Source organism: Eleutherodactylus coqui, chromosome 1 (genome assembly GCF_035609145.1).
Source record: "Eleutherodactylus coqui strain aEleCoq1 chromosome 1, aEleCoq1.hap1, whole genome shotgun sequence".
NCBI lineage: Eukaryota > Metazoa > Chordata > Amphibia > Anura > Eleutherodactylidae > Eleutherodactylus > Eleutherodactylus coqui.
The window spans coordinates 117,771,748-117,799,297 of NC_089837.1; the positions used below are offsets into that span (position 1 = coordinate 117,771,748).

The following is a 27,550-nucleotide window of genomic DNA, read 5'->3' on the forward strand; positions in this document are numbered from 1 at the left end:
GAATATATGGGGCTATTAGGTCCTCTTTAATAAGTTGGCCTTATCTTTTGCTGTTTGCTGCAGAAGCCAGCTGTAAGTTCTTAAAAACCACTGCACAATACCCATAAAAAACATACTATTGAAATTAGCATGTCTGTCAGTACTTTAGGGTGATGACAGCAATACGGGACATGATAGGTTCCCTTCAAAGGGATTTTTTGGGACTGAAAAAAAAATCAAATAGTCCAAAAATGTAATACATTAGGAAAATAAAACATACCTTAAATGGCCCTCGATCCAGCACACAAGCCCTGGTCCCTACCGCTTCAATGCCGAAAGAAGCTGCTGTGGTCACCTGCCATTTATTAGCCTGTCTGCACACGGCTGAGCCGGATTCCGCATGCGGGCTCCCACAGTGGATTCCGACTCTGACCGCGGCCCGCATACCTGTTTATTTTGTACTGCGGATGACCGCCGGACATGCGCAGTACACATTTTTTTTAAATGTTTGTTTTTCCTGCACCGCCGCTAGGTGATGACGTGGGTATCTGCGACTACCCACAATGTCCATTGCAGATGGGCTGCTGGTTGGATAGCTTACATTGACTTTAATGGAAGCCGTCTATACAGAGTCCGAACAAAAATAGAGCATGCTGTGATTTTTCCTGCGCTTACGGAAATGACTATTCGTTTACATAGGATGCTTTGAATGGTATTTGCTGCAGAATCCGCAGTAAAATTAGTTCATGTGCAGCCGGCCTTATGCACATGGCCCCTCAGCCAATTATGGGCTTCAGCTGTGATAATGCTACGGATGTAACAAAGTTTTAGTTAACTCCTATGCCACACTTTGTATCAAATTCTGCACCATTGGAGTGGATTTTTACACAGATGTTTGACCTGGATCCACAACAGACTTAACCCCTTCAACTAAAAGAAAGAAATCTGCAGAAATCTGTACAGATTTGGACACTGAGGGCTCAGTCACACGGGTGCATCGACACCCGTACACAGGCGCCGATGCGCCCGTGTGACTGAGCCCTCACTGCAGGAACAAGACGGCTGTACCTCAAGACGGCCGACTCTCTGCAGTGCTGAAGAAAGAACACATGACCGGCAATGAAGCCGGTCACATGTTCTTTCTCGTCTTGAGGTACGGCCGTCTTCCTCCTGCAGTAACACCGGCGCTGATGCGCCCGTGTGACTGAGCCCTGAGATTGCTACGGATCTGCACTAAAATGTGCTGCGTGGAGTCTGCCACGTTTAAGAAAACTGTTAATCGCGGCGTGTTTAGGGTTGGTGCCTAGGGCAGCCTGAGGAGTAAATCTGACCCTGCATGGCCCATTGTCATTTTTCTTTTAGTTCCAGAAACTTCTTTAAAAAAAGTGAAACGTTACATTCAAAAGTTTTTTTCGTAAATAAGAGGACTGAGTAAAAATATAATCTTTGAAAGACCCTTTAATGGCTGGCAGTTAGTAGAGCAGAATTGTAGTTGGTACCCAACAACTGTCATCTCTCCTCTTACAGCTGGAGTAAGGAAAATAGCTGTCAGGGTGCGGGCAGACGAGCGTAGGCGTATTTACGTTCGCACGAGCGCAGCGTATAATCGCCCGAGCGATCGTTTTTCACCGATCACGACCAGAGCTAGAAAGCGTATTTTCGTTTGTTCCTACTTTGCAAACGGTCTTTTCGGCGATCGAATATGCATTGGCGCATATTTCGGTCGCATATGTTCCGTTTTTTTCCGAATTGCCGTTTTTACGCACCGTAAAATCGCCCATGTGAACGAATACATTCGAAACCATTGCCTCAGATGGTCACGTACATACGTCTGGTCGCAAAAACGCGCCGTTTATGCGCTCGTCTGCCCGCACCCTCAGATGAATGTTTGCTTCAAGCGTTATCTCATGTGAAGGTACTTGGCTGACAGCTACAATATTTCTACTGACAACACCATAAGGGCTTAGTCACACGGGCGCATCGGCACCCGTGTGACTGAGCTCTTACTGCAGGAAGAAGACAACCGTACTTCTGGACAGACGACTCCCCGCAGCGCTAAAGAAAGAACACATGACTGGCAATGAAGCCGGTTACATGTTCTTTCCTCCGGCGCTGCAGAGAGTCGTCCGTCCTGAAGTGCGGCTGTCTCCTTCCTGTAGTAACGCCGATGCGCCTGTGTGACTAAACCCTCAATGCAAAATGTTTGTTTTGGGTGGAAAGAGGTCTAAAAGCCTATTTACACACAACGATATTCGCTTAAAATTAGCTTGAAAGCCATGGTTTGAGCGATAATCGTTGTGTGAATGCTTCCATATTTCACTCTTCGGCTGAACGATGATTTTTAGGTGAGTATAAGATCCATTGTTCAGCCGGAGAGAAGATAACACAGACCATATGCTGTGTTTACTGTCCATAAGTCACCTCCACACACTTCTGGTAGTAGCCCAGTGGAAACAATGGATTTGGCATATTGAAATCTGACATACTTTCTTTGTCCTGACATCTATTTTTGAGGGAGACTCAGTTGGTCACCGTACACATTGTTAGGTTTTGGCAACGTTTGTCTAATATGTAGCATTTTTTGCCATGTATTGAGAACCACATGCAAATTTACCATGAATTGCTACAGTTTAGCAATTTGCTTATTGGCTAATCGGCTTGGAACTTCTGAAAAATACGGATTTGAAATCTGTGAGTGCAAAACCATGTCAACTCTTGAAGCAGCTTCTGCGCAGAATCCTGCATCAGCCTTACACCTACTGACTGCGGTTACTCGTGCGGATCTGCAACTTGCGTGCGGATCTGCAACTTCACAAATGCAAAAATGTCTCAGAAATCCCCACAATGGATTGCTGCTGTGGCTTTCATTAATAGCTGCGTCCTTTGGGTCTATTCACGATTTGATGGCATAAAATACTGTGCATGTCAGATTTAATCTTGACGTGTGAACATACCCTTAACCCTTTCCAATCCACTGTCTGACGTCTAAAGGCATTCTGATTGAAAGCTGTACAGCTCTGATGTCGGAAGACGTCCGGCAGGGTATTCTTACTGTAGATTACTGTTGTCAGAGGCCTTTCTGGGATGTCACATACTGCAGTACTGGCTCTAGCCAGCAGATGGCGCCATTGTATAATGGCAGAAAGAGAAAGCCCCCTAGGAAACCCTGAATCCAAAATGGGTTTGCAAAGAGTTAAAGCCTTCATACACACTGGAGAAATGTCTGAGGGTTATGACGATTTTGGTGTGAACAGCAGACTATCTGCTCTAACAGATGATTTAGGGGCAAAGAAGGATTGGACTCATTGAATTTCAATGCCTTTTGTTCCGCATGGAGATAAGCCGCCACCAAGACTGTCTGACCTCCTTCTACACATTAAAAACACAGGAACACCTGGCCGAACCAGTACTTCGGTTGGAAGAAATGACTATTGGCTGAATGAGCTGACAACTATTGAAAGTGTATAGGCACAATTAGACTAGAAGGGCCACTGCAGGAAACAAAAGAACTGAAGGACAGTTTTCTGTTTGTAAAATGCAATTACTATACTTTTTCCCAAACTCCTGGCATCATGGTGCTCATGCTGTGAGCGCTGATGCCAGGAGTCTAGGAACGTGAAAGGTCCCCTGATTTCCTGTGACATCATCTGTCACAACAGGGGTCGGGATCAGAGCACCGCTGCAGAAGAGGTGGGTATAACGCAGCTTATTATTTTACTACAAGGGGCTCTGTTGAAGTTCTGTTTTCTGGCAAGCAGACAACCCCGTTAATTATGGTAATTTGTGGCTGTACTCGTGTACGCTCCTGTTCTAGATTTTATTTTCGGCTAAGACATAAACTAATGCAAATACATTCTGTGTAAAATATTACCTTATAACATGCTGCTGTAAATAAAAGCTAATGATTATAAAGAGATTCATTGAAACCGAGAGTAGTCGTGGGAGTTTACACAAAGAACATAGGGCAGATTTATGAAATATATAGCAACCAATCACAGGGCAACTTTCATTTCATATTGAGCTCTTGGGAAACTGAACCTGAGCTGTAATTGGTTACTACAAGCCACAAACTTTTTCTTTTAGACAGTTTTATACATCTTCCCCTTAGTTTAATGAGTCACACTAAATAAAATGCTGAGTGTGAATTCCACTGCAAACTTGAAGCAGAAACCACTGCAAAATCTGCATGCTGTTGGCTAATTCGCCACAGATTATCTGCATACTTGCAGCAAAGCCTGTGCAGGGAAAGGTTTACTACATCTGACTGTAGCCTTCTTATTAATATCATAAACAAGGCTTCCTTCAGGCAGTTTTTTTGTGGCATTTTTTCTAGCTCACAGATAAAGCCATGAATTTATTTTTTACAAGCTGTTATAGTGGCTTTTTGCACTCTGTATAGACTTGAATCTTTTTAACCCCTTAAGGACCAGGCTGTTTTGTACCTTAAACGGGTTCTGTCAAAAAAAAAAAAATTCTATACTTACCTATTCCTCCCCAGGCAGTCTACTTACCTCATCTTCTCCATGCCAATCTCCTGGCTCCTGCTGTTTTGGGAGTCACCTCACCTCCAGCTGGCTGATTTTTCTGCTTCCGGTGACAAAGTGTCCATTCACAGGCATTCTTCTTCCTGCCAGGCAATGTACGCTATGTCACCAGTGACGTAGCTTTCACAGCCTAGCAGGGAGTGCCGAGCTATTGCAGAGACTGCTCATGTCCACTGACTCTAGATCAGCATTGCTTCCTAGCCAGTGCAGGCTACGTCACACTAACGTGACCTTCACTGACCGGCCGGAAGGAATGCGAGGAATGCCAGCTTCATAACAAGTAGAGAAGGATGGCTGGAGTTGAGGTGACCTGGGGCACTGGAGAAGATCAGCGAGGAGAAGATGTGGTAAGGTGTCTTCCTGGGGAGGAATAGGTGAGTATAGAATTTTTATTTTTTAATGACAAAATCTCTTTAAGGGATTTTACCCATGTGGTGGTTTTACTGCCCTATTCTTTTCCTTCAGCTTCCAAAATAATGTGTTTTTTTTCTGTGACATATGGGCTATATTTTTAATATCTTTTTTTACTGACTTTTTTCCCCTGTTTTTTTTAGTTTTATTTGGGATAAAAAGCTTTATAGTACTTTTTTTAAAAAAATTAGTATATTTACGCTAAAGTAAAGTTTGGGAATGGGTTCCTCATTTCAGCCGTTTTTATATTTATGTATGATTTCAAATTACAGGGCGCATACGGCGACGGTTGTGGGTCTTTTTTTTTATGTAACTTTTTTTTTTTATTCTGTAAATTTTTCTTACTTTTGTTTTGTATCTTTTTTTTTTACCATCTGTGACCCCCATGATGTCATATTAGGACCTATGGGGGTCATTCACATGGTTTTTTTATTTGACACTTTTCCACTGTGGCTGGAACATCCATTGGAGCCACAGTTACAGGGTAAAACATCACCCTGTAGTGACAATAGTCACTGGCAGAGCTGATCAGGGTCTACTAGGATCCTGCAGCTCTGCTGTAATGGTCATGCGATTGTCGAGTCGCGTAGTAGAAGAAACACTTCTACTTTCACTTTTTAGTACATACCGCTCATTGAGCTCTATGTACCTGGGAAATGAGGGGACAGAAGGTGTTAAAGAACACGTCTCCCTTTTCCTCCGGGTTTTCAACTGTCACTAACAGCCGAGCACCCGACCTGCTCCTACTTGATTGCAGCACAAGGGGCTTTAATCCCGCACCGTATTTCTGCTATCGGCCATGACTAAAGCCCAGGACCAAGCGCCGTAAACTTACAGCGCTTGATCCTTAAGGGGTTAATGCATTTTTTTCCTATAGAGAAGTTTATGGGAAAACAACTAAAAGAAACAGCACAGACCAAAAAATACACTCTTTATCTTGTGTTTCATAACACTTTTATGCAGCTAACATTGGTGGTGGTGTTTTACGCTGGAAAGAAAAGTGTCAAAAAACTACTGCAGAACAAGGCAGTATGTGAAACCATCCCTAGGGAGCATATACACAGCATTTTTTTACTACAGTGTGGGATTACATCAGGGGATTCCATCACAGCTGCCGAAGACAGATTTGTGGCGGATCTCCCAAATAGAGAGGAATAGAACAATTCACTTGTATTAGTGAAATGAACACCACGTTGGTGTCAGCTGTCAGGACCGATGGCTCCCGGCGTCTCTATGCCCGCATCGCCGGTCCTATCACCCAGGCTGTGGGGATGCGGCGCAGGGAAGCCCCGGTCTTTGTGACCTCGCCTGGCTGCCATAATCCTGGACACTGGCTCAGGGAGCGGGCGCCTAGGTAGCCTGGTTGCTGGGGATGCGGTGGGTGCCGTCCTGCGCCGCGTTCCTGTTGCCATGACACTGCGCACGCTTGCTCTGTCTCTGCCTGGCTTTAGCAGGTGCCTGGGGCTGTTTCTCCCGGCGTCCTGTGTTTGGGTCCTGCTGCTGTCAGGCTCCCTGTCCCAATCAGCTGCTGGGGCGAGAGTTCTGACAGCATTTAAACTGCTTAGTTTCCTTCTGATCTCGCCAGTGTATGTTTGGTCTCCAGCTACACCCGCGTTACCTTGTATTGATGCTCTGTTTTGACTCACTTGCTTTTGGACCTGACTTGGACTTCGCCTGACCCCTTGTACCGTGTTCTCTCCTGCTTCCAACCTGGATTGCTTGACCTGCTTTTGTGTTTGTTTGTTTTTCTGTATTTGTCTGTTAGTCTGACTCCCTGCCCCGCATCCCTAGTGAGCCTAGGGACTATCGCCCAGTTGTCGCCCTAGCGAAGGGGGGCAAGTAGGTAGGGGCAGAGGTTGCGGGTAGGACTAGGGACTTCCACCTGCCCGGACTCCAGTCGTGACATCGGCTTTACAATGGTTCCATTCCTTTATGTTATATTTGGAATATAGAATAGCGTAGTCAAATACATTATTCTATATCACATGCTACCCATGATTTATAATCATATGAATTTTTTTCTAATTAAAGAAGAAAAAAATAAGTGTTTTTAAGCAGCCAGCTTTTCTTTTTTTGTTGAAGCAGATAGAACCCATGTAAAACTGATACTAAAGTGCTGTTGTTAGGTTGTGCTTCTGGCACTTGTAGCACTATGGGTTTCCAGGAGGACATTTCCACAGGTGTGACATGATTGTGCTGGCTTGGTGTGGTTTTTTCCAGCCAATCAATCATCTCTGGTCTGTTGCTTATAAATATTAGCCCTCTGGCCTGAGGGAGCTGGTGTTCCTCATTCCCCCTTTTGTTTGCATTCATGCTTGTTGCTGTGTGGGTTTAAGCTGCGATGTGTTCTGTGTGTCTGAGCTGGTTGCCAGACATGTGGTGTGAACAGACCTGTTCCGTTGTGTATATCTTCCATTCTGTGTTAGTGTGAACTGTGTCCTGTCCTTATGTGGATCGTTTACCATCTCTAGGAGAGTTAGGTCCTTAGGTTCCGGCGTGGGGCCGTCCCTAACAGGATAATCGCCCTCCTAGGAGATGGGTTTCCTGGGGTTAGTTGTCTCGTTAGAATAGGGAGCGCAAGACAACAAGGATGCTTGAAGTGGTCTCGCGAGCTTATGTGACTTGGATAGGGATGAGCGAGTATACTCACTAAGGCACTACTCGCTCGAGTAATGTGCCTTAGCCAAGTATCTCCCCGCTCGTCCCGAAAGATTCGGGTGCCGCCGCGGGGCGGGGAGCTGCAGGGGAGAGCGGGCAGGAACGGAGGGGAGATCTCTCTCTCCCTCTATCCCGCCCGCTCTCCCCTGCTCACCGCCGCAACTCACCTGTCAGTTGCGGCGGCCCCCGAATCTTTAGGGACGAGCAGGGAGATACTCGGCTAAGGCACATTACTCGAGCGAGTAGTGCCTTAGCGAGTATACTCACTCATCCCTAGACTTGGACAATCCACAAATCCACATTCTTTAGCAATTCCATTTTTTATGTATGCAGGTATGAATGGTGCATGTTCCACCGGACATCACCAGTTCATGAGTGTGAAATCTTTTTCACTAATACGACTGAAAGTGAAATGGTTTCATTCCTTTCCATTCCGGAGTTCCGTCACACAGCTGTTTATGGCAACTCTGATGGAACTCTAAAAGCAGAAGCTTCGAAAAGCCTTAGAAAGAGTGTGAAGGAAGCCTAAGGCTACCTACACTGTGTGAGCGCGATATCGGGTTGAGAACCTCAGCCCAGTATCGCGCTTGCTAGCGTGTGTTTTCATGCCGATGCGAGACATTTTTCTGTTAAAAATGCCTCCCATCACTTCTGTGAAGTAGCAACCCTCCGGTACGTCTTTCAGCCGCATTAGAGGTACAGTAACTGTTTCCCATTGTTTTCAGTGGAAACAATGAGCGATGCATTCCGAGGAACGGGAAAAGATAGGACATGCAGCAATTTTTTCTCCAGCACCGCATCGCAGTGCGGGAAAAGATTGCTCATATATATGGTGCCATTCAAAAAAATGGGGTTCATATTCCCATAAGATTTGGGAGTCTCGCAATGCACAAATCTTGCGCCAGTTTCTCGGTCGTGTAAATCCAGCCTTAACAATCAGATTTTTGTGGCCACACAGGTTTTTTCTTATAGAGAAGCCAGTAGGAGTATTCCACAAAAAGAGCTTCACCTGGAGAATGCTGTGATTCAGAGAAAACACCATGGACCCAAAAAATGTACCAAAAAGTGTAAATGTGCTATTTTTTTCCAAGAATTAGACAATAGTATGCACTCTTTTTTTTTTCTCTTGGACTTTACTTCCCAGTAAAAAAAAACTGTGTGCATACAGCCATTCAAATGAATGGGTTCTACTTCTGTCAGATTTTTTTTTTAACGGATGTGTTGGTCCAAATAGCAGACGGAGGAAGAGTTTGTGTGCATGTACCCTTACTGAAATATTTCTTCCTCTCCATTGTATTTTTTCTCATCTCACACACTTCACAACGTGGGCAACAAAACTAGAATGTTAGGCTCGTAAGTATTACTGTAGCAGAGTTCTTTGCATTGTACTGTCCTTCCCAAATACTGCCTGCCCTGCCCAATGCTGTGGGTTACGGGTGATTGATGTGCCAGTCATCTAGAATCTGAGGCACATGCAAAGATTGACTTAAAAGCTTGTTTATATATAATTGGTAATTTCACAAATGGGCATATTACAGATGTTCTGCACTGGTGCTTGGCATTCAAGGTGCAGCAGCAAGAGAAAAACAACTCTGCAGTAATTTCTAAATCTTGTTATATGCGCACTAAGAAACAGCTGCTGCCTTAGGTGTCTGGAGCGGCGGAGAGTAGTCGTCTGCTGAGTAACAAATGTAGCCAACAAAAGGTGACGTATAACCTGTCAGCCAAGCAGGAGGATATTAAAATGGAAGTAGCTGACTGTTGTGTTCTCAGACCTCCGAGTCCCTTGGTGTTTCTGTGATCACTGCGGGCAGATCGCAGGCATTGCTCACCTCTATTAGATTACACTTTCATATACAGTAGTTTATTATGAGCACTTTAATATCGTACTTTGTTGGACCGCCCTTTGCCCATCGCTATATGTTATAATGTCTTCTGTTGTACTGCATGTTAAGAGGCTGAAATCTACTTTGGTCCTTAATTTCAGTATCTTGACATGCTGTTATTTGCCTGTCTGTTTTGCCTGTCCAATCCTATGCATGTTTTTAAGGGGGTGTCCAGTTGCAAACTATTGATGGGCCATAGTAGATCATCAGGGGTCTACACCACTAGTACTCTTTTCCAGTCACCTGTTTTCCAGGCTGGTGTGCTTGTGCACTGAGCTGATGATTTCAGGAAGCAGACTGCTCCGTTCCCATTACAGTGGCAAGTTATGGTATTACAGGGCAAGTAGCCATTAAATTGGATAAGAAATTTTCCTGTAATACCATAACTTGCCACTGCAATGAGAATGGAGCTGTCTGCTTTCTGCTCAGTGCACAAGCACACCAGCCCAACAAACAGCTGATCGACAGGGGTCCTAGGCGGTGGAGCCCCACCAATCTACTATTGATGGCCTATCTTACGCATAGGCACATCAATAGTTTGCAACGGAATAACTCCTTCAACATTCACTTTAAAGCATAGATTTCAGAATTACTATGCACCATGTAAAAATTCTGCCTGCTAGAGGTGCACTTTAGTCTTAGTAAGTGTTCAAGGAAAGTTTAATGTTTGCTGCCAATGGGGAACTAGAAATTTACAATTTTTGAAGGCATATGGCAAATTTCAGCAAGTTTGAAAACCTTTGAGCACTACCCTTACACTGCAAACATGACCTACTCACCTAATATTATACACAATAACTTGGTGGCACTGGGCCCTGGTAAAAGCAACCGTTGACTATCATAATGCTCTTTTGAAGAAATATAGAGATCAAATATGTACCTGGTATCACCTAATCTAAATCCAATTATTAAAGGGCTTCTTTGGTCCTACAAAAGTGAGGACCTATCCTCAGGGTACGCCATCAATATCAGATCAGTGAGGGTCCAATTCTTGGCAGCCCCACCATTAGGGCGAGCACCCACTGGCGTTTTTTTACCTGCGTTTTGCGTTTTGCGTTTTTCCTGCACAGGCATAGAGATAACATGTGTTCCTGTCCACTGGCGTTTTTTTTGCGTTGCGTTTGCGTTTTTAACATAGGAACATGTCAGTTGCATATGTGTCCTTATTTTTCTCCTAATGCACCCATGAAAGTCAATGGAAATTAATGGAAAAGCCGCGAAAACGCCGCGAAAAACGCGCGGAAAAATCGCGGGAAACGCGGCGAAAACGCTGCGTTTTTTTCCCGCGGAAAACGCAAACGCCAGTGGGTGCTCGCCCTAAAGCTGATTACTTCAGCAAGCACCACATCCCCTATCAGGAACATTGCTGCACTTTTAGTAGTGGCTGTGCCTGGTATTGCAGCTCAGACCTATTTATCTCAATTGAGCTGTATTACAGGTACTAATCACAGAAAACGGCCATTACTTACTGAGTGAGGAGTGCATATAGCTGTATCCTCTCACCATGCAGGTAGCAGACTACCCAATGAGGGAGCTAATTGCACCTGTGAGGGACACCAATGAAACAGCCACTCACACAGCCTCTTAATATAGAGGGGAGTAGCTGCTTGGTGTATACTCCCACACAGAGTGGATACAAAGTGGCAGACCTTCTGATACATGTAGTGCACCATACAGACCAGCAACCTATTAATGATAGTTCGGCGGGTTGCCCTGCACTTCAAACAGTGAACCACATTGATACTGCCACCCTGGGCTCCCCCTGGAGTTTTAAAGCCACACTGCATGTGAATAATAGATAATAAATGCAAGGCATTGGTTGTATCATGGCCAAAATCCACAATACAACTAATGTCTTACTAAGAAGGAAGATATACCAATACCTATCTATCTCTATGCGTATTAGCCTAGGCTGATGTGGGAAACATATGAAAAAAAAATATTATATATATATATATGTGTGTGTATGTATATATATATATATATATATTTATTAGCATACATACATATACTATTACTATAACAGGTTGCATGGATGACGTGTTTGCAGTACCTCCTGAGATGCTCCCTCTGATCAACGTTACAGAAAAGAGTTTACAGGGGCCTTCCAGCTTTAATAGTTTTTTTTTTTTTTTGTTTGTTTTTTAAGAAGCTGAAAATGTGCTAAAATAACACATGAGAATATAACATAATAAATGAGAACCTATCCCTATTTGAATGCTTCACCACTGCAGCCCCAATGGTTCTTTATTTCCCTGCCGGTCTGCTCTTATATCACTGCAGCAATGACCAATGGCCTGAAAACTCCAGCCATTGCTAAAGGAAAAGTTTAAAGAGTTAAACCCAATGTACACCTTTTGCACTCTTTTTTTTAATTTTATTAATGAATCTTTGAATATAAAGACATTTTATAATTTTTTTTTATTTAAGATAAAATCTTGGTTTATATGCTTGTAGTATTTTCCAAAGCAGTGTGGATTGGAGTACTTACAAATCTGCAGAATCCCTCAGTGAGAGTAAACTGAGGGCTGCTTCTCAGTCCCACCCATAGTTTGCCCTCCTATCTGTGAAGGAGCAGCTGTGAGGTGGAACACATTACACACCAAGGGATTTGTGAGTGTTGGGACTGTGAGACCACTCAGGGTCTTTTTGCAGTGACAGGAAGAAATCAGCACATAGTCATTTGTAAGTTCACATTGATTCTTTTACAGTCACTGCAAGTTATAAGTAGTAAAAGGGGATAAAAAACTGTGATATGCCTGGAGGGTTTAACCTTATTACACAGGGGCGTATGACCGTGTTGGGAGATGCTGATCATCTCACCAGCCCCCATGGCACAGCATATTGCACATTCTAGTACTGTTTTATCATGCTCTGCTCTCTATTCAGCTCATTGTACAATTAGGGCTCCTTCACACGGGCATATTGGCATGCGCAAAATTTGTGCACCCAATACATAGAGAATAGAACTCATTGATTTCAATGGATTCATTCTCACATCCTTTTCTTGCGCACGCATTTCACTTTTGTGCAAATTTCCACACCAAAGGCCCCCAATAGAAGCTATGGGGGGGGCAAACACGTACGCAATGCGCAACAAAATGTGCAATATGCTGCACAACTCTGCAGTAAAAAGAACACATCTAGAACTCATTAGGCTAAATAGTAGAGATGAGCGAGTATACTCGCTAAGGCTAACTACTCGAGCGAGTAGTGCCTTAGCCGAGTATCCTCCCGCTCGTCTGTAAAGGTTCGGGGGCCGGCGCGGGTGACAGGTGAGTTGCGTCGGTGAGCAGGGGAGAGCGGGGGGGGGGGGAGAGAGGGAGAGAGAGATCTCCCCTCCGTTCCTCCCCGCTCTCCGCCGCTGCTCCCCACCTCCCGCCGGCCCCCGAATCTTTACAGACAAGCGGGAGGATACTCGGCTAAGGCACTACTCGCTCGAGTAGTTAGCGTTAGCGAGTATACTCTCTCATCTCTACTAAATAGCCATTTACACCAGGGCGAGTTCATATACACAAATGAAGATGCCTTGCGTGCGCAAAAAGTACAGTAAAATACGTGCACAGTAAAGACACGTTCACGGTGCAAATACTTCGCGCTGAGTCGGGCGCAATTGCACATACAGTCATTTGAAGGAGCCCTAGAGATAGCACTGTGCTGTAATCAACTACACTATGATTATCTGTTCCACCAAATAGCATTGTGTAGAATTAAGTGGACATGGCTATACAGCTTCTGACAGAGGAGACAGGAGGGGCTGCCTAGCTTGTGCTGATTAGTGCCCCCCTGCCACAAATCCCAGTGGAGGACTTGAGGTACAGCACGTATAAGGCATTTTAAGTGCATGAGAATGAAAATGCAAAGCAAAAAACAACTAAGTACATCATTTATTTCTGTGGTGACTTAGTGAGATATGTGTGCATTTATATACTCATACTAGCTATTGTCATTGCTTGGATGTTGCACAGCAGGACTTCCTTTCTTCTCCCTCTAGTTGCAGCACTCCTGGCACTGGAGCTGGAGAGGGGAGGGAAGAAGTCATACTGTGCAACATCACACAATGTCAGAAGGCAGTGTCTGTTAGTAAATTTAAAGGGAATCTGTCACCATCTTTTTGCAGTCCTCTCTAAGAGCAGTACAAGGTAGTGACATGGTCGCTGACTACAGTGATATGTCTGCATTATGTATCTGTGCAGTAGTTTGAGAGGGTATTATTGTATCTTGACGCCACTGGAAGCTAGAAGTTTGACAGGGCTTCCATGCCGGAATGCCCTTGTCACACCCCTAGCTCCCAATTGGGTCCATTGCGCAAGGTCCTGGAAGCTGCCACACAACATACAATAATACCCATACAGCCCTCCGCCAGTCCCAATACTTCTCTCCACTATGCTGCAGGTCTGAGCACCGTGTGCAACACAAATCCTAGGCATACAGACTGTCTCCGATCCCAATACAGTTCTCTCCCAATGCTGCGGATGTCAGGAGTGTGCGCGCCCCACCGCCACTCAACAGCGCTGACATGTGGGGCCTGGTGGCTGTCTCGACTGCCTTGTCCCTCACTGCAGCACCACCCGCACGGACGCAACCAGCGGTGACATGTGCTGACCGCCGGCTGTCTGTGCTGCCTTGGGACCGCCGGCAGCGGAGGAGATACAATGAGTGCACGTGGGACCGTACAGCCGCTGGGGAATAGACACCAACAGCGGAGAGCTTTGGACAGGGGCCGCAAGCATGGAGTGCGCAAGTATAGTGGCCTGGCACCAGGGCTCACGAGCAGCAGCGCGATAAAGGTGGCTATGAAGCAGCTTCATCGGGACCTGAGGTGTGACGATACAGGCGGCGGCCAATACACAGTACCAGCGGAGAGCCCGGGGAGCCTTACACAGGGGTCGGGAGCCATCCCTGCAGCGAGGAGCTTCTATCACTGCCGGGACGCCAACAGGCAGGAGGTTGTATCATAGCCAGGAGCTGGGACGGGAGGGGTGAGCTGAGAACGTAATGCTAGTGGGCTGACAGGACCTGCTGGGGAGCCAGCTATGTAGCCTATCAGGTTCAGAGGGTGTGACCCAGCTGTCAGTCTTGTCCCCACCAGGACTTCCTGGTGGAGTCAAGATATAATAATAACGTTTGAGAGAAACTTGCGTTTTAATAGTAGCAGCACATACATAGAGGACTAGTAACATTCATGAGCTGCAGCTACCATGCCCACCCCGGCATCCAGCCACTAATTTGCAGCTATCTCTGTATGCACAGTAATAAGCAGAGAGCAGTCAGTCAATGGCTGTAGTTAGCCTGTGCTCGTGAAAATCGAGGACTACTTCCTGTAGTCCTCTGTGTCTGTCTGCTACTAATAAAATGCAAGTTTCTCCCAAACTACTGCACAGATACACACAGCAGCAAGCCTGTCACTACCTTATGCTGCTCTCAGAGAGGTCTGCAAAAACATGGTAACATCTTCTCTTTAAACTCTTTTTATTCCAGCAGCTGGAGTTTTAGAAGTGGGCCAGGCGGCCCTAAACATGTGCTGCAGACTCAGCCTCGGGGGCTCATTCCTCCCTGTCGCCCCTGCCTGGAGCCTGATGTAAAATCTGCAACACTTTATATTTTTTATGTGGCAGAAGAGACTTTACACCCCCTCAGCCACTAGAAGCCTGAGAAGGACTGCCTTCCCGCTGCTCCTTACAGCTATACAACTGTTTGCTGCTGTATATATCTTCTAACTTGTAACCACCCAACTCCATTTGAATTCCCTAACCCAGCGTAGTGACCACAACGTTGTTACTAACTGCTAATCACTAATTGCCTTCATTTCCTGTATTCCCCCTTTGAGACATAGTAACATAGTATGTTAGGCTGAATGAAGACAATGTCCATCTTGTTCAGCCTGTTTCAATCTCCTTGTTGATCCACAGGAAGGCAAAAATCCCCAAGAGGCAGAAGCCAATTAGCCCTTTCGGGGGAAAAAAATCCTTCCCGACTCCCTAATGGCAATCAGACTAATCCCTGGATCAACCTTTAATAGTTCCTACCTGTCTGTAAGAACCCCAACAACAACCCGCTGGTCACCTAATGTTTATATCCTGTTATATCCTTCCACTCTAGAAAGACATCTAGTCCCCTCTTAAACTCCTCTATGGATTTTGCCATCACCACATCCTCAGGCAGAGAGTTCCACAGTTTCACTGCTTTTACAGTAAAGAACACAATTCACAGACGTGACTTATACTAAAACTATAAATTTTATTAAATAATGTTAAAACACATTTATTGAGCACGACACAAATAGACCAGGTATCATGAACCACTTCTTAATTAATAATGTAAAGAGTGGTAATAACCAGTGGTAGCCTGTAATATTTTATGACACTCAATAGGTATTTCAGATAATTTTTAATAGCAAACACTCCACCGAAACGAGGTTCAAAGAAAGTAAGGGGGGGGAGTTCATATTTTACGTGACCCTAACAAAATCCTTTGAACTTTCTAATCCCTAGCCTACCATCAAGGCGACGGGTTCTGCTCTCTGTTATGCTCCTGCTGGAGCCCTTTTTTTCTTTGCATTAGGGCTTTTCTCTCTTCTTGGGGACGCTCTGAACTACCCTCTTGCCTAAAATTTGGGATCGTGGGTTGGAATACATACCCTCTCGTATTCCTAGGGTTCAGCTTCCTTATGGATGCACTACGCCTATGTGCATACAACTAGGTCGGGGTTGTAAGACATATACGTGTGTCTCTTCCCTCTACTATTGACCTATAGGTTTAGCACTAGTACGCTATCCATTTTAAACTATAGGACTATCTCGTCGCAGTCCCCCCATTGAAGAAGTAGCCCGCTAAGACCTACCAGAAAGCAGGAAACAATTGCATCTTAGTTAGAACACGCCTTTCTTATTCATCTTTAGATAGGTCACGAAGCATCTATGTGCTACCTATCTGCTCTGAAACAAAGGCTAAGAGCTCGTCGTCTATTCAAGACAGTTGATCCTCTATGATACTCCATGAATATTTTCAGTCTCGTCATCTAAATTCAGAGTACTATATCTCCTGATGATCCACAAATATTTAGTGGTGAAACGCGTAGAGTTCAAGTACTGAGTTTTAGTATCAATCATTGAAAGCAGATACTACTATTGTACTACTGCTTTGTAGCTGGATATTATCCTCCCAGCATATAGAGGAGAAAGTACAGTTTTAATACTTTTTCCAGGTGAATTATCGTCTTTATTTAACACCTGGAAAAACACACTCCCAGTTCAGTAACACATCTTTGGTTCAAATTGACCTTAACCGGCTCAGTGCAAATCGTGTACTTTGGGTGATCTACAACTATAAATACTGAAGTCCGGGTTTTTTGATATAACGTCTTACCTGGGATATCTCCCATATAGGGCTTACGGGACAAAATCTGTGTAAATCTCACCTCATTTGCATAAAATCCTACACGTCCTGTGTAAGCCACGAAAAAGTGGATCACCTAATACGATTCGGTGCGGTGGTCAAGTGGGGATTAGAAAGTTCAAAGGATTTTGTTAGGCTCACGTAAAATATGATTCAGGAGCCAACATTTTGACATTGAACTCCCCCCCCTTACTTTCTTTGAACCTCGTTTCGGTGGAGTGTTTGCTATTAAAAATTATCTCAAATACCTATTGAGTGTCATAAAATATTACAGGCTACCACTGGTTATTACCACTCTTTACATTATTAATTAAGAAGTGGTTCATGATACCTGGTCTATTTGTGTCGTCGGTGTCATGCCCAATAAATGTGTTTTAACATTATTTAATAAAATTTATAGTTTTAGTATAAGTCACGTCTGTGAATTGGGCTTTACTTTCCTTAGGTTGACTTCAACTGCCCCTCTCTGTGAATTTTTACAGTAAAGAACACCCTTCGGTGTTAGTGATGCAACCTTCTTTCCTCTAGACATAGAGGATGCCCTCTTGTTACCATCGCGGTCCTGGGTATAAACAGATCATGGGAGAGATCCCTGTATTGTCCCCTCATGTATTTATACATAGTTATTTGATCGCCCCTTAGCCGTCTTGGAGTCTCAACTATTCTCCTTTCTTTGTGTATCCCATAAAGTTAGTTATTTTAAAGTTAACTTTTCCTACATAAGATCTAGATATAACCTCATTAATGTCCGTGTCGGTGCGTACCGGCACTCGGAGACAGACACAATGCAGCACGCATTCATTCCGGTAGTCTTGTTGTCATTATATAAAGTGCTAATATGTGGAGCTGCTCTGGCAGCAGATATATTCTCTGGTGAAATAGTTGCCCGAGAAAAATGTAACAGCTTGGTGTATAACAAGGACGATTCTATTTATGAAATGCTTGCAATGTTTTGTGTTATTATTTGTTCTGATTGCCTAGAGCTACATAATAACAAGGGCCTTTATAAATTCTCAACAGCCGAGAAGACATATGGACGATAAATAATGCAAAGCTGTCTGTTTATGCTGCATTTTACTTACACACCTACGGTACTGAGGAATCTTGAAACACGTTTTCAGTGACATTTCTATTAAATAAATGTTTGATACCTGCCTTATGTTCTCCAAGATCAAGAGTAACAATAGACAATTGGTTATGTAAAAGTTTCGGCATGATGGCAAATGCTGATATTTCTGATGGAAAAGTTAAGTTGATCCAGTTTGACAAAGCAAATGTGGCCATGGGGGTATACCCAGAAAATGTAAAGAGTACCTACTATTTTATTTTTTTAGAATCCATATTTTATAGTCATTCATATAATGCGCCATTGTAATGGGGGGTCATGTTGCTTTGAAGTAGAGCTCAGATTCTCTGCATACCATGACTCTCCTGTTTTGATAATAATTCTGTCCTGGGAGCAGACAGAGCTGGGTATTATCTGCACTTACTTTCCCCTGCCAACTGATTCACAGTTTCTGGGACTAATCTCCACAGTGCATTGGTAATCTTAGAGTACTAATGCTGTATACCTGCCCTCCAACTGCCCGAGATGCTAATAGTGACCTCTACAGTAGCTCCAGTAGTAATAGTGACGCCCACAGTGGTTTCAGTAGTAATAGTGTCCCACACAGTGGCCGCAGTAGTAATAGTGACCGCCAGAGTTGCCCCAGTAGTTATAGTGACCCTCCTCAGCTGCCTCAGCAGTAATAGTGACCGCCCCCCAGTAGCTCGAATAATAATAATGACCCCCACAGCGGCCCCAGTAGTAATAGTGACCCCCACAGTAGCCCCATCAGTAATAGTGTTCCCCACAGCGGCCCCAGTAGTAATATTGATCATGACAGTAGCCCCAGCAGTAATAGTGTCCCCCACAGCGGCCCCAGTAGTAATAGTGACCACCACAGCGGCCCCAGTAATAATAGTGACCCCCCCACAGCAGCCCCAGTAGTAATAGTCACCCCTACAGTGACCCCAGTAGTAATAGTGACCCCCACAGTAGCCCCCAAATTCCTATAAAAGCAAGCAGCATCAGTGCTGTAAAGATCAAATTCTAAACATTTCTTCCTTTATAATAAATCCATTCTTTTCTCCATTCTTTGGTCAAGGTATACAGCAACAGCTGTTTCGACCCACAGCATGAGTCTTTTTCAAGCTGATTGAGCTTGAAAAAGACCCATGCTGTGGGTCGAAACAGCTGTTGCTGTATACCTTGACCAAAGAATGGAAATAAAGAAGTGATTTATTATAAAGGAAGAAATGTTGAGAATTTGATCTTTACACCACTGATGCTGCTTGCTCTTATTGGAATTTGGGGACTGCTTCTAGGACTAGGATCTTGTCCTGATCTAGCGTGCATCTAATACCACTCCATCCACAACTGGAAGATTGGTGAGTGCGGCTGACAATCTGTATGTTCCCACAGTAGCCCCAGTAGTAATAGTGACCCCCACATTACCCCAGTAGTAATACTGAGTCCCTCAGTGTTCCCTAGCAGTAATAATGTCCCCCACTGCGGCCCTAGTACCCTGTTTCCTTGAAAATAAGACGCGTCTTATATTAATATTTGCTCCCAAATATGCGCTACGTCTTATTTTCAGGGGGTGTCTTATTTCGCCGCGGCAAATCCGTCTGTGGCCGCTAATCCCTCAATTGGCCAGCTTTGTGGATGAAATTTCTCAGAAATCTCGTCCACATGGGACAGCAAAGCTGTCACGGCAAAGCTGGGAGAAGCCGGTGTTGTGGTGTGGATTCACCAGCCACAGAAACGGAAAAGCGTGCAGCCAGGTCGCTTCAAAACAAGCGGCTGAGTGCCGTGGGTTGTGAAGCAGCTCTTTCCTGGCGGAAATCTCGCTGTTTATTGCTGTGGCCAAACTGCGAGATTTCCACTGGAAATACGCTCTGTGAGTACCCAGCCTTAAGAATCACACACAGGTTGCCTGACTCACACACAGAGCCATAAAATAAGGGCTGTAAAGTAACGTACCTGTCTGCAGACAGAAGTTCCTGTACCACTTGTAAGCAGGGATGGTATTGCAGCTTCCGGCCACCAGGGGGAGCTCATCACAGCAGATATGTACAGCAGGAACAGAACGTACAGTATGGACTTTTCCAGCCAGCAAGGGGCGCTCACAACAGCACACTCGTACAGCACAGCAGGGACAGGATAACAGCAGACTGTCTGCAGATCTACCTATACATCTGGAGGTAGGAGACAACGGGGATGGCAGCAGGGGACAGGCCTCTTGACTTGCCTGCACACTTTACTATGCCTTACTATCGGGGGGTGCCTTATATTTGGGACTTCTGCAGATTTCAGGGGGCGCCTTATTTTCAGGGGGTGCCTTATTTTCAGGGAAACACGGGTAGTTATAGTGACCCCCACAGTAGCCTCAATAGTAATAATAGCCCCCACAGCAGCCCCAGTATTAATAGTGCCCCCCTAAGACCCATATACTTACCTCCGTCTCCTCCTTGAAGCACCGCTGCTCCTCTTCTCGGCGCTGCTGCAGATGTCGGTGTATGCGTCTAGACGCCTCCTTCCCTCTGTTTTTGTGGAACCAAGGAGGAGACGTCAGGGGAAGAGCATCCCAGGTGCACAGTGACGTCACAGTGTGCACCTGGGATCAGCGCTGCTAGCAGCACCGCTGAGTGAATACCGGCCGGGGAGCTGTGGCATCCTGGCCGATATTCACTACCGTGGTGAGCAGCTGCTGGCGCACGTGCCAGCAGAGAGGGCTCTGCATACCGCCTCTGCCACAAATTGCGATAGGTTCGCCACCACTGCTCTACAGCCTAATTCCAGTACCCTTCCCACACAACTACGTTGTTCCACAATCCAGTGACAATTTTTAGAACTTCATCCATTATTCATTCCATCCAAATAAAGAGTTTAGCATAGTCATTGATTTAATTTTATATACATAACTCACCAGAAAAGGAGAGCACAGAAAGCACAAAAAAACCCCAAAACATTTAAAATAATAGGAAATATGTAAATTACATAAAAACAGTACGCGACACATCATTTCTTAAGGCAAATTCGGATTCTACACCCAAAAATCCATAAGAATTGATGTTTCACATACCAGATGCAAAAAGGCTGTTGACTAGTGTTATCTGTTAGACAGTTCTACGCTAGGAAGTATAATTCCAATGTGATTTTACTCCAGAAGTGATGGCAGGCAGGAGATCCTTTATTCTATTGTTAGATTGGTTTTTGCGTTCGGTGTATCCTGTGATATGACACATTACATTCATGGGGAGATTTTGTTATGTATTTATAAATATATTTTGACTTATTAGGAAATAGCTGGCTCTACCTATACAGACGGGTTACAGATTATGCCGTTGTTTTGATATACATCTCAATGTCTGTCTTTCTTCCATAGACATTTGTGATCCCTGTGCCAGTAACCATCTACTTTTCATTTTCCTGTCATGGGAGATGGATTTGAAAATCGCTGAGTGCAAATAGCCATATCCTGATGTGTTTTATTTAAAGTAGAGTTTTCTATCATTGGAGAATCTGTCATGACAAATATAGGATGATATATCCATTTTTAAAAGCTTTTTCTGATTTCTTCCGGCATATTCTCTAGACGTTGCCTTTTCGTTTGAGATTTCATTGTCAGAAATAAAGGTTGGATCTTTAATTGAACTTGTTTTATTTAATGTGACAATGCACCAATTGTCAATCTTACTTTTGCTGTTGCTCTTCTTTTTTTTTCCAGCTCCATATCAATTTACAGCCCGAAGGAGAACCCAAATGCTTTTGATGCAGCCGCTTTCTTCCAATGCGTGGGCAATTTCCTGGGGATATTTGCTGGATCGTTTGCTATGGGCTCCGGATATGCTGTTATCACCGCTTTAATATCCTTTGTTAGTATATTAGGAATTGCTTCAAGTTGCATTCTGTATAGGGTACATGTGAACTATTGATATTTTATTAAACACGATGGCCGTTATAGTCAGCACCTGATGTCCGCTATTCATGTTGCTGTGCTCACAAGCCATGAAGTCACTTGGTGTCACTAGAATGAAATATTCATCATTCTGATATCTATATACATTTTTACAAGATACTGCAATTGCAATCAAAATTATTCGACCCCTCTTGCAAATTTGTAAATTTGAATAAGCAGATGAAAGTTAGCTTTATTTGTCAATCAAAAAAGTTCAATTAAAACATCTAATGTAATACAAACAACTAATATAGCAAGTGGTTTCTCCAAATTAAACACAAAATGCCTCCTTGATTGATACTGCAGTCTCAGAGTTATTCAATCCCTCAGTAGGATCTGTCATAAAAGCATATATTTGCAAATTAGGTGTCATCTCAAACACACCTGATGCAGCTAATCAAGGGCTTCATTAGTTGTATCAGGTGTGCTTGAGATAGAACACATCAAGTGCCCGGACTGGCTAGAACTTTGTTGACTGACATTTGATTATATGTTAGAGATATGGCTAATGGTACCGTTACACAGGGTGATTATCACTTGAATTATCGTTGGAAACAGCAAATTTGGGCTATAGTTGTCCTGTGTACACACGGGCACTGAGGGAGAAATCACTCACTTGTAGGAGTTGCTGGTTTTTAGCAGAGTAAAAAACCAAGTGACTATTGTCCTATGTAAACAGGCAGTAAACACTAAACAACTGCCTGTTTACTGTGCATGGAGGCAGGCAGGTTGGAACAAGTTCCAGTCCACGCTGCCCCCATTCACAGAATGGCTGTGAAGTACAGGAATGATAGTTGGGTGATAGTCAGTGGGATGGCTGTAGGGCGCTTATGCCCCCGACAGTCGTCCATGTGCACACACCTTAAGCCAAGAGAGTGGTTTAAAAAGTTGAGAAGAGATCACTGCCTTGTATGAACAAGGAAAAAGAATACAAAAAGATAGCCAAGGCACTGAATGTTCCTAGAAATACAGTTGGCTTCACAGTTTGCAAGTTCAGAGGTAAAGGAACACTGGCCACGCTACCTGGATGTGGCAGAAAGAGGACGCCATCACTGATAGCCACCAGATTCCAATGGAGGCAGGCTGTCAAAAACCCTTATGTGAATGCAAGAGACCTCCACCAGATTTGGTGGTATCAGGCGCTGAAAGTTTTCATGCCTGGACTTCAAGAAGTACACATCTGTGCTTAAAACACAAGAAAAGTCATGTTAAATGTGCTCGAAAACCATAAAAATAAGCCACAGAAATTTGGGAATCATGCTTTGTGGAGTGATGAAGCGAAACTGCTACTTTTCTGACCTACGGACCAGCAGTGTGCCTAGTCAAGGGTAGAATAAAGCTTAATCTGGAAAAAACACCTTGCCTATAGTAAAGCTTTGCAGTGGCTCAGTGATGCTCTGGGATTGGAAAGTTGCAATGTGTGGACGGCACGATGTATTCAATCAAGCATCTGGAAATCCTAGGAGAAAACTTCATGTCTTTTACGAGCGAACTGAAGCTTGGGCACCATTGGACCTTTCAACAGGACAATGGTCCTAAGCCTGCCTCAAAGTTCATCAATGTTTCACCAGAAGTCGTGGATGATTCTGGAGTGGCCGTCACAGTTGTCAGACTTGAACCCCATAGAGAACTTTGGTGAGCTTTAAAGAAGGTAGCTGCAGCATGCAAACCCAAGAATAGTAGTGAACTGGAGGCCATTGCCCATGTGAAATGAGTTAAGATTCCTCTGGAATGCTGTCAAATGTTGGTGTCTGACTATGCAACATGTTTGTGGCAAGTCAGAACAGCAAAAAGGTGCTCTATAGGAAGTAAAGTGAGGACTCATGCTGCCAATAGACGTCCATAGAGAAGAGAGGTGGAGGGAGGAGGAGGAAGAAACACACAAACTTGCTGCTGGAGCTAACTAGAAATAACAAATACAGCCTGTAAAGAAGAAAACTGAATGATATAAGTCATATAGTGATCAGAAATAGTGCTCCTTCATATGTACACATGATTTAGTTTTGTCTGAGAAGTCATCCGAAAGTGCGAGCACATGTTAAGCTGGTCTACATATCCAGCCTTGACCAGATCCTGTGGGATTATGCTCCATACCTTTACAGTGAGGACAGTAAAGTATTGCTTTCAAATTCTTTTCTCCTCTTGATCATGTAAGTCTTAAGACAACACAGGCTCTGAGCAATAGATTTCTTCTAATGGGCTGCATTTGGAGAAACCTTGAAAGAAGAAAAAAATCATTTTTGATGAGGAAGTGATTAATAAGGCAGGTTAACTGGTTCTGCAAAAGTCCTAGCCTTTTTGTGTAACATATTATCTCACTTCTGTCTGTGTGAATCTTCCTTTTATCATTTAAAGCTGTCATATCAGGGAATGAAGGAATAAGGTCACCCTACTCCAAACTACATTGTCAGCAAAATTATAAGGTCATTTGTAATTCAATATGCAATGTGATATTAATTGATTTTATATATACCTTTATATTTATAGTAGGTCTCTGCATTATATCCCACAGCAGTGTTGGAATTTACAACTGATACTAGGTTTTTTCTTTCCACTCCAGTATCAAACGTACAGTCAGCAGTGCTTAAAGAATCCTAATTATATATTTTGAATGCAAAGGTAATTAAGCAGATATTAACGGTGTTATTGGTGATAAAGATTTATTTTCAAAAGCTACTCAGCCTGCTGTACCAACATAGGAAAAACCAGACTCGCCTCCCCCGCCATTCCTGTCCTTCCAATGCCTGTTCCTCTATTGTTCACTTTTGGCTGTGAGTGCTGCCGATAATCACCCGCTGAAGTAAGGCAGTGATTGGCTGCAGGGGTTACATAGCCCAAGTGTCAATGATGTCATTGCTGGCTCACTGCACCCGGACTAAGCACTGGCAGAACAGGAATGGTGGAGGAGATGAGTTAGGCTTGATTGGCATTTGAAAAAATGTTTTATCTCCAGATAACCTCTTTTGAAATACGCAATAAAGAGAATATCCACCGCTGCAACAATTTTTTTTAATGTCAGGTACATCTATATATATATATATATATATATATATATATATATATATATATATATATATATATATATATATATATATATATATATATATATATGACTCACCACTAATTCTCTAACTTTCCGATGTCGTACAAGCATAAAATTTGGCATGAGCATTCTTTACATCCTAAATAGGAAAAGCAAAGGGGTTACAACTCGATTATTTAATGCTAAGTGCAAAAGTACTGGCATCCCTATGTAATCTACCTAATCTAATTCTCTAACTTCCCGGTGATCTACAAACATGAAATTTGCCACATCTATTCGTTAGGTCCTAAATCGGAAAGGTAAATGGGTCACAACTCGATTATTCAATGCTAATTGCAAAAGTATTGGCAATCCTATGTAATATACCTTCCCGGTGTCATACAAGCGTGAAATTTGGCACAAGCATTCTTTACTTCCTAAATAGAAAAAGTAAAGGGGCCGCAACTTGATTATTCAATGCTAATTGCAAAAGTAAGTGCACACTTATGTAATGTAACTTCCTGGTGTCATATAAACATGAAATTTGGCACATCCATTCTTTAGGTCCTAAATAGGAGAAGTAAAGGGATTATTTAGTGCTAAGTGCAAAAGTATAGGCACCCTGTGTAACGTACCTCATCTAATTCTATAACTTCCCGTTGTACAAGTGTGAAATTTGGCATGAGCGTTTCTTTAGGTCCTAAATAAGAAAGGTAATCAGAACTCGAATATATAATGCTAGATGTAAAATCAAGTGCCCCCCCCTATGTAATGTAACTTCCTACTGTCTTACAAGTGTTAAATTTGGCACAAGCATTCTTTACGTCCTAAATAGGATACACAATGGGATCACAACTCGATTATTCAATGCTAATTGCAAAAGTAAGTTCACTTCTATGCAATGTAACTTCCCATTGTCGTACAAGCGTGGAATTTGGCGTGAGCATTCTTTAGGTCCTAAGTGAGGAGAGGGCGAGGGGTGGCACATTCTGCAGAGAGACATCAGTATATGCAGCCTGAGGAGAATCTAACGCTCCTCTATGTGTATACATATATTATTCTTTGGTTCCTCTTAAGTAATCTTGACTTCATAAGATTTTCCGTGCGAACTTCACGTAAACACCTGTACCAAATTAGCTCAGACGAAGCCGGGTACATCAGCTAGTTATGCATAAAATAAACAACTTTACAAATAGGTTTCACTAAAAAAATCTATTGTTTTATGTTCACAGCTTCTATGCAGGTCTAGGTGTATCCATAGTTACAGACTGTAAGTAAAGCTCATACAGCATTCAGCCGATGCTGCCAGCCTCGCCAATTAAAGGGTTGTTATGGGAATTAATTCCTATTGCCTATCCACGGAGTAAGCAATGAGTATCAGACTGTTGGGGGTCCGACCCGTGTACCCAGTTTAAATGGAGTGGTGGTTGAATATGCGTGCTGAACCGTGGTTCAAAGTCTGAAACTTGTGCAAATAGCTGAATACAGTGCTCGGCTATCTCCATCCATCCCGCAGAGTTTGGACAGAGCCTCACCAATTAGATACTTATAACCTGCACTGTGGATAGGTGATAAGTTACCATTCTGAGACTACCCCTTTATTGATTGCATATGATTTTCAATTCCTCCATGTATTCTTTAATTAATTTGGCCACATGGTACCCATATAGCCCTGCTAAAGTAATGCTATATAACATGTATGTATATTCTTAACACACATGCAGGGGCGTAGCTAAATGCTCATGGGCTCGGGTGCAAAAGTTTATCTTGGGGGCTCCCCAACTTCTCTTAACCTCTTTTACACAGAGGCGTAACTTTAAGCTCCTGGGCCTCAATACAAAACCTGTAGCAGGGCCTCCAACTATAATGCTTGCTTCATAGTACTGGTCTCTCTATATGGAGCAGAGTGGCCTAAGGCTCCTGGGCCCGGGTGCAACTGCACCCCATGCATCCCCTATAGTTAAGCCAGTGCACACATGCATGTGTCTGTCGATAGTTAAATATAAATACACACAGGCATACAGTAAATGCATATACTATGTATAGATGCACATAGGCAAAAATACATACATATACCTCATGGAGGCATCTTCTAGGTGCATCCATTCTCAATAATAGTAGAGCAGAGAACCGTGATCTGCACTTGCCACTGGTTCCCTGCTAACTTACGAAAGGGGGAAGTTGTGTCTGCCAATGGAGCTTAAATCATCCTGGCAACAGCACTGGGGAACGACACCAGGCACAAGGCACAATTCAGGAGGTGGACAGCTTGTACAGTACATTAGTTCCATTTATACAGCTCATGTGATTTCACTGGGGGAATCCTGTTTTCCTTAGTTCCGCAATCTGCTTTTAAATTTTAACAACTGGCTTGCAAGAACTCAGAGAGAACTGTCCGAATCCCACAACTGCTTCAGTTTATACATACCGTACTTTTTGATAATATACATTTGGAAAGGTAGCAAGAACTTGGTAACAATTGAAGTGGTGATGTCTGCAGGATCAGACTATACAGAGTTTGTTTGTAGTCTTCATCCCTGGAGGCACACATAGGTCTCCTTCACCTTCTTATTCGAAAGCATTGAAGCAATATACACTCGTTGTCGAAAAAACATCAAGCAGCTAGAAGTTGTATTTTTACTGCAAAAC

The 27,550-nt window shown here is 43.6% G+C and overlaps 1 protein-coding gene across 1 annotated transcript in view; it reads left to right on the forward strand.

Moving 5' to 3' along the window:
• The window catches only part of SLC9A9 (solute carrier family 9 member A9), a 693,984-nt gene that overhangs the window by 230,772 nt on the left and 435,662 nt on the right, over window positions 1-27,550 (forward strand). The window contains exon 7 of the mRNA XM_066599390.1: window positions 21,649-21,787. Within this exon, the coding sequence (XP_066455487.1) occupies window positions 21,649-21,787 (139 nt within the window). The remainder of the gene's footprint in view (window positions 1-21,648; window positions 21,788-27,550) is intronic.